Source organism: Morus notabilis, unplaced genomic scaffold (assembly GCF_000414095.1).
Source record: "Morus notabilis unplaced genomic scaffold, ASM41409v2 Scaffold485, whole genome shotgun sequence".
Classification (NCBI taxonomy): domain Eukaryota; kingdom Viridiplantae; phylum Streptophyta; class Magnoliopsida; order Rosales; family Moraceae; genus Morus; species Morus notabilis.
Window position 1 is genome coordinate 1020726 of NW_010364290.1, and position 8116 is coordinate 1028841.

The 8116-nt window shown below is 37.5% G+C and overlaps 1 protein-coding gene across 1 annotated transcript; it reads left to right on the forward strand.

The window, feature by feature from the left end:
- Window positions 1-1581: 1581 nt before the first annotated feature.
- LOC21408246 (oligopeptide transporter 2) lies at window positions 1582-6100 on the forward strand. Its single transcript, XM_024170832.1, has 6 exons — window positions 1582-2214; window positions 2382-2479; window positions 3042-3605; window positions 4103-4355; window positions 4515-4697; window positions 5384-6100. The coding sequence occupies exons 1-6, from the start codon at window positions 1723-1725 to the stop codon at window positions 5996-5998; spliced, it is 2205 nt and encodes a 734-aa protein (XP_024026600.1). The 5' UTR covers window positions 1582-1722; the 3' UTR covers window positions 5999-6100.
- The last annotated feature ends 2016 nt before the right edge of the window (window positions 6101-8116 follow it).

Genomic DNA, 8116 nt, shown 5'->3' on the forward strand with positions numbered 1-8116 from the left:
ATATATATATATATATGTGTGTGTGTGTGTGTGTGTGTGTGTGTGTGAGAGGTAATAATATCGTAATTAAGGATAAGAATCGGTGACCTCATAAATTTCAATATTGCAACGTTTCAAATTAATATAGTAGACTATCATCTCTAATTAGGTGATTATCATCTCAATATTGCAACGTCCAACCTATGATATTTTGTCTATTAGGTGTGTAATTCGGCCGAGTAGGCTCGGGTTGGGCCGAAAAATTTGACCGAATTACACACTGCAGGTTAAGAAAATTTTAAGCCGCAACACCTTCTTAATCCTACAAACTCGTAACCTTTCGGATGACCTCAGATAGGCTTGGGTTAGTCAGCTTAGGCTGGACGTTGGGCATCTGTCCAGAGATTGCTGAAGCAATTTTCTCAATTTTAGGCAAACACGTTACAATCCTATGGAGCAAGATCAGGTCTTAATCAAATTGAAAACAAAATTAGGCTCGAAAAATAGCAAAAACAAAGAAAAGGTTATTCCCATATTCTTACCAATGTCGGTTGTTCGACCTGATCTTCATTCTGGTTATGGTGAAGCACAAACAAGAACAGTTATGCAGTGGAGAATAGCCCAAGAAGCACCCAGATCCAATTCAGAAACCACGTCCGAACCGGGCGCCGAAAATCGGCCCCCCGCCGCCGCATCTTTTTCGGCGACTCTCTCCCCAGACAGTGAGGCTAGCAGAGAAAGAGACCGAGAAGTGAGGGAGACTGAGAGAGAGAGAGAAGCTACAGACTTGGAGTCTGGAGATGCGTAACAGCACGCTTAGAGAGAGGTGAGAGTGAGATATCAGACTGAGTTAGGGCATTAGGATTTTTTTCCCACTGATCTCATCGGCCGGGTTGGGGAGTATAAGAATAAGAAGAAGAAGGGTGGAGGAACGGCGGAGGAAGTGAGAAGAAGAAGAAAAGACAATGAAGGAAAGAAACGAAGTGAGACTCAGAGACTTCAGAGTTGAGAGAGGTAGAGAGGCAGGGCGGCGCTGAGAGTTTTTCGAGTCTAATTTTGGAGTTGAGGTAGGTGAGGTGTAGAGTTTTTTTTAACACTCAATATGTTTTTCGGCCGGGTAGGGTTACACGTAAAAGAAGTTTGACCCGCGACCCTACCCGCCCATTGCGGATTGGGCCAATTTTAACTAAAAAAAAAACCCCATATTTTTGGGTAAAGTAGGATTGGGTAAACTGGGTTAATCGTGTTCGGGTGATTCCTTACACCCCTGCTGTCTATATATAATGTCTAGATTCATATGCAAAAGTGTGAAGCGCATCATCAAATAGTATAAACTGCAAAAGTTTATTCATTCAATTTATCAAACAAAAAAAGTTTATTCTTTTCCGCGTGTAATTTTTTTTTTCCAACAAAAAGTGCGTCAAATTGATCATGAAAAGGGATGAGCTGGACTTTCCATAATCAATGAGGAAAACCCGGTTGTTTTTTAGCTGTAATTTTCTTTTTTTGCCTAGCCATTTAGTGCAAAAGATTCCGCCAACTAGTAGTCTCTCATTCGGACTCTCTTCTCAGTAAACAAAAGCAACAAAAAAATCCAAACCTGCCGCAATACGTAACAGAATCCCTTATTAATATCTCTGCTCTCTCTTCTCATTCTTCAACGTACTACAATTACTGTGGCTACATATACATACTTACAAACAAAGCACCGCCGCCCCATAAAACGACACTCCACGCTTCTCAATGGCGTCGTCGACGTTCGAGCTTGAGTCCGGCGCCGTCGACGAAAACGACGACGTTTCGCCGATCGAAGAGGTCCGCCTAACAGTCTCGAACGACGACGACCCGAGCCTTCCGGTGTGGACGTTCCGAATGTGGTCGTTGGGGCTCGTCTCCTGCGTCCTCCTCTCCTTCCTCAACACCTTCTTCATGTACCGCACCGAGCCCCTCGTCATCTCCATGATCTCCGTACAGGTGGCCACCCTCCCCATCGGACGGTTCATGGAGCGGGTCCTCCCCACGACGCCGTTTCGCCTCCCCGGCCTCGGCAAGGTGTCGCTCAACCCCGGGCCGTTCAACACGAAGGAACACGTGCTTATTTCAATTTTTGCCAACGCCGGCGCGGCGTTTGGCGGCGGTGCCGCCTACGCCATTAGTATTGTGGATATCATAAAGGCGTTTTATCTGAGGAATATCTCGTTTTGGGCTAGTTGGGTTCTTGTCATTACCACTCAGGTAATCAGATTCTGTAAATTTTGTATATATATAGATATATATATATATATTAATGTAATTTCGACCATATTTAACAAAGAACCATATTATGTTGTACTATTATTTGGTTTTTTTTGTTCAATTTTTTTTTATTGATTATTTGTCATTTTATGGATGATTATAAGCAGGTATTGGGGTATGGATGGGCTGGGATTCTGAGGAAGTACGTGGTGGATCCGGCGCAGATGTGGTGGCCTAGTAGTCTGGTTCAAGTCTCTTTGTTCAGGTCAGCTCTTTGTAATTTCTTGATTTCCTAGCCAAACGACAGTATTTTGGGGACAATGTCGTTTTGCTTGTGCCTATCACGCTGTTTTTTTGGCTATTTCAGTATTCGAGTGTATTGACTAGAGCATACATTCTCTGTTTTCTTTTTTCTTTTTTATTCTTTGTTTATTCTACAGTTTTGTGACTTTTCAGAGTTCCTAAGTACACTCTCAAAGACGGTTATAAAATATGCAACTTTTAGATTATATAATTTAGAAAGTGACCACTTTATAACATTTTCTTTAGTCTCCCAAAACAATATTCTTGGTGAATGCTTGTTGATTTTCTATTCAAAACGTTCATACTGAAACAAGGCAAAACTGGAGACTGTTACTCTAGGGGACTTTCGAGAAAAAATTCCTGTTGAAACTAACAAATTTGAACCTTTAATATCACATATCCATGTCATGGCTGCAAAAGAAAAGAAAGAAAAGTGTATCTCTCATTTTTTATTTGTAGACAGAAAAAAAGAGTCCCATAATTCATTCTATAAATGAGTTTTTTTTTTTAATCATTTTGTGCAGGGCGCTGCATGAGAAAGACAATGACCGCATGTCACGAGGGAAATTCTTCTTAATAGCACTAGTTTGCAGCTTCTCGTGGTATGTTGTCCCAGGTTACCTTTTCCCAACTCTGTCGACCATTTCATGGGTTTGCTGGTTATACCCAAAATCAGTCACAGCACAACAGATCGGATCAGGCATGAGAGGGCTCGGGATAGGTTCCCTTTCGCTCGACTGGTCCGTCATTGCATCCTACCTCGGCAGCCCTCTCATCAGCCCCTTCTTTGCAATCGTCAACGTCGCCTTCGGCTACATCATAACCATGTTCATTATGCTCCCCATTGCCTATTGGGGTGTCAACCTTTATAATGCCAAGAACTTCCCCATCTTTTCCTCTCACTTGTTTGATGCTCATGGACAGATATATAATGTCTCAGCTATTGTTAATAATCAATTTGAGATTGATCAAGAGGCGTATCAGAGGCAAGGACGAATTAATCTCAGTGTCTTTTTTTCTCTCTCGTATGGAATTGGTTTTGCAGCCATTGTGTCAACTCTCACACATGTTGCCCTTTTCAATGGAAGGTACATACAAATTAAGTAATTAATTTCGTCTCAAGTTTTTGGATTTTAGCTTCTTGAGTTTAGAGCAATGCTCATTCTTGTCACTATTGATGATGACCAAATGTTTTTACCTTATTACACGTTTATATATTAAATATAGCACTCATATGTTGTAAGTTGTAACACAAGGATTATAGTCTTGCATATCAATTAAAAACAATATTTAGAGGTTTTAGTAGTGTTCAACAACACATATTAATAGAATGTGCTACAACATCGGTCTCATAGATAGAGCTTGTCTTCTATTAAATGTGGTGTTGGTCACCACTGCTGCCTCTAAGTATTTTTCATTCTAGTTAGCGATTATTATCATAATGATAATCGTCATTCTATCACAATTTAATTGCTTTCTAATACATGGATATTGCTATCAAATAGAGACTCAGCAAATGATTATATAAGATCTATTTAATTCTGCACGACATACTTTTATTGTTTGTTGTTTGAACACTTAACAGGGAGATTTACACACAATTCCGGGCTTCTTACAATACAAAGGAAGATATACACACGAGGCTGATGAAGAAGTACAGAGACATTCCCAGCTGGTGGTTCCATTCGATGCTTGTGGTATCAATCATACTATCACTTGCCTTGTGCATCTTCAAGAAAGATGAGATTCAAATGCCATGGTGGGGACTCATTTTTGCAGCAGGGCTTGCTCTCACTTTTACTCTCCCAGTCAGCGTTATAACTGCGACTACAAACCAGGCATTACGACTTTCAACTCCAAAACCCCTTTTCCAATTTTGTCTTTTAACTTTCTGTAGAATTGTTTTAAAAGTACTGGGATTTTGATTTGAGTTATGAAATATTAGGATAATTCATTAAACTATTTTATTAATTATGTCTCTTCTTCATTGGTTTTAGACGCCAGGACTAAACATCATCACAGAATACATAATGGGGGTCATATTGCCAGGAAAACCAATAGCTAATGTGTGCTTCAAGACGTACGGATATATAAGCATGGCTCAAGCTGTTTCCTTTCTCAACGATTTCAAGCTCGGCCATTACATGAAGATCCCTCCTATTTCCATGTTTGTTGTGCAGGTATGTATTCTTGATAGCCCGGCTAGTTAATTGTCTTATTTAAGCTTATGTATAGGGATTATAATTTGAATTTTTTTGTGTGAATTATTTATTGGGTTTTCGTCACTTTTCCACCTAAAGTTTTTGGACTTTGGCAACGTAATCTTTAAATTTTTAATTTTGGCTATTTATCTCTCTAACTTATTAAATTGTTGCAACGTGGCCGATTTTTATCAATTTGCTGTGAACTTTGGTTGGATTTTGAGAGATGGAGAATTATGGGATTGAGATATTTGTGTCAGGGTTTAAATTGGGCTTTTAAAAATTTTGGTTGGGCATGCCTTTGTTTTTTTTTTTTTTTGGTTGGGCATGCTTTTTCATCCCTAACTTAACACAATTATCAAGGTCACAATGCAACAATTTTATAAATTGGGATATAAATTATCAAAATTAAAACTTTAAGGGATAAGTTGTCAAAGCTTGAAAAGTGTACGAGGCAAATATACAAAGTAACTTTGCTTGTTTCGTCTAATGTATGCACTGATGTCATGGTACACAAAAGTTTTTTTTTTTTTTTTTTTTTTTTTTTTTAATAACAATGGTACACAAAAGTTGACATTTACTATCATAAATTTCCATATGCAAAACAAACATTTGATTTGCATGTAATTTGCCAAGTAATAATTTTATATCCCTTGTCTACACAGTGCGTTGGAACCATCATAGCCGGAACAGTCAATATTGGAGTGGCGTGGTGGCTGCTTCACACGGTTGAAAACATATGCCAGGACCAACTCCTTCCACCCAACAGCCCCTGGACATGTCCCGGAGACCGTGTCTTCTTCGATGCGTCGGTGATTTGGGGTCTCGTGGGACCGAAAAGAATCTTTGGCTCCGAAGGAAACTACTCCCAGCTCAACTGGTTCTTCCTCATAGGGGTTATGGGGCCTTTGTTAGTGTGGTTGCTACACAAGGCCTTCCCATCCCAGAAATGGATCAAATTCGTCAATCTCCCTGTTCTATTCGGAGCAACAGCAGTGATGCCGCCTGCCACGACCGTGAACTTCAACTGCTGGATAATCGTGGGGACGGTGTTCAACTTCTTTGTGTTTCGGTACAGAAAGCAATGGTGGCAGAAGTACAACTATGTGCTCTCGGCGGCTTTGGATGCAGGGTTGGCCTTCATGGGGGTGGTTCTCTACTTCACTCTGACAATGGAGGATAGGAGTTTGTCATGGTGGGGTGCGGATGGTGAGCACTGTGAATTGGCTACTTGTCCTACGGCCAAAGGCATCGTCGTTGATGGATGTCCTGTGTTTTGATTCATCCATGTTTTCGGTTGTGTACTTGTGTATGCCTATATCTGATATTAGAAGGGCGTAATTTGTAGATATGCTATATTTTTAGTTTCACATCAAACCTTTTTAGAGCATTCCAGCTTGTCTTTTGTTTTGATTGAATATCAAATCATAGCTTTGGTTATCTCTGTCTCATTCTTATACTTTTTCTTCTCTATATTTAATTCTCCATACAATTTGAATTACACGCTTTGTTTTATTACTGGGATTTCTATACTTTGTTAAAGTGGCCGTGAACGTTAACAAGTACGTAATCGTACATTTATTATTCAATTAAAGTACATGGAAAAACAAAAATAAATGGTGGATCTTTAATTTTATTCTCAAAGCAAAACATTACAGAGAAACTCATTAGCTCCAAATTGAGAAAGCTCTAAAAAGTTGATCATCCACCGAAAGACTATACGTGCGTTTAGAATTCATTCTAAAATAATTTTATTTTTTGTATGAAAATAAAAAATGAAAACGTTTTTAATCTTAGACAGAAATCATTTTTAAAAATAGATCTGATAGTTTTATTAATAGATTATTTTTATTATAAAAAAATCCATTAATGTGTCTCTCTCCCTCTACTCGAAAAAGGAAAAAACGGAAACAAAAAATGAAAAACGAATCAAAGTTGTTTTTCATTTCTCTCATATTTAATACTAAACTAAAAAATCATTTTCATTTTCCTTTTTGTCTTTAATTGTGTCAAACGTCATTTTTCTTCCGTTTTCTTTTTTTTGAAAAACGTGAAAAACAAAAATAAAAATAACTCCAAATACTGCCTATATTTCTTAGCATCTTGCAAATGATAGCAAACCAAGAAGTAAAAAGGCAGCTAATTTTAGGGAAAAAAAACAATAATGCTAAAGACACCAATTTAAATTTTAATTTTTATATACTAATTAATGTGGTATATGAGTTATTATTTTTATATTAATGGATATTTAAAATATTATCACATTAATTAATGATAAGATATTATATTTACTAATAAAAAATGATAACTCACATATCATTTCAGTTGATACACAAAAATTAAGAAAAATACTTTCCGTAGAGACTCGTGAGAATCAGGATCCACCTGTCCAAATAAACAGGACCCCACTAAAAAAATTTAAAAAAAAAGAGAAAATAATAGAAAAGACTCTTCCAAGATTGTCCACCCCATTCCCTTCCCTCTTCCATTATGTTTTTGTTCTACAGATCTATTACGAGAAAAAAAAGAAAAAAAAAAAGAAAAATCAGTTGTTAAAACTATTGGATCTCGATATCAATCTGCATTCTCTTCAACTTTTCGTTTTTTCATTACAATTATTGGGTTCCATTAGCCATAGAATAAGATAATTGCTCCCTCTAGAAGAAGCTTGTTCTCTATTGTTCCAACGCTCGCAATAACGAGTGGCAAAGCGCCATCATTGTTAAAATCAGTTGTTTTAATTTCTGCATCATAGATCTGGATCTTCAACGGTTTTCGACGAAGAGGCTGATATCACTAAGGCCAGCATCGACGACTATGAGAAAATACGGAACAGAGAGATGGAGATCAGAAAAAGGGAAGGAGAGTGAGAGAAATGAAGAAAGAGATATGTGATTTATTTATTTTTTTTCCATACTGGCACAAATGAAAGAGTTAAGATTTAAATTGGTCTTTTTAAGTTTATTAAAAATATATATTAATTATTTAGTAGAGTATGCCTAATACGATTATTAAATAGGTCGTGTTTGTCGCATTTTTATACAAAACTCATTAAGGACACAGCACGTTAAAATCCCGTACGGACACGATAAACGGCGTGTCATGATCTATCTCTATAGAATTAGAATTGCATATTCTGTTGAACTAGTGGGATTTCTCAAGTTTGTTGCATTCATTGAAGATCGCACTTTGGTTATGTGAAAAGTTATATGTCACGTTATGAAGCAGAGAGCATTTATGGTTTAGTTATCTCATTATAGTACTTCTCCACTGTAATAATAATGTCATACACAAACTGGGAATTGCAATTTGTGGACCATATGTTTATATCCTTCATAAACTTGGAATAAGGTAAGTTAATATTCTCTCTGCCATCAATTCGTTTGTCTAGAGCTAAC

Coding starts and splice junctions, on each gene's coding strand:
- LOC21408246 (XM_024170832.1), top strand. CDS start 1,723: ATGGCGTCGTCGACGTTCGAGCTTGAGTCCGGCGCCGTCGACGAAAAC. Junction 2,215..2,381: donor TTCTTGTCATTACCACTCAG/GTAATCAGATTC, acceptor GATTATAAGCAG/GTATTGGGGTATGGATGGGC. Junction 4,356..4,514: donor TAACTGCGACTACAAACCAG/GCATTACGACTT, acceptor CATTGGTTTTAG/ACGCCAGGACTAAACATCAT.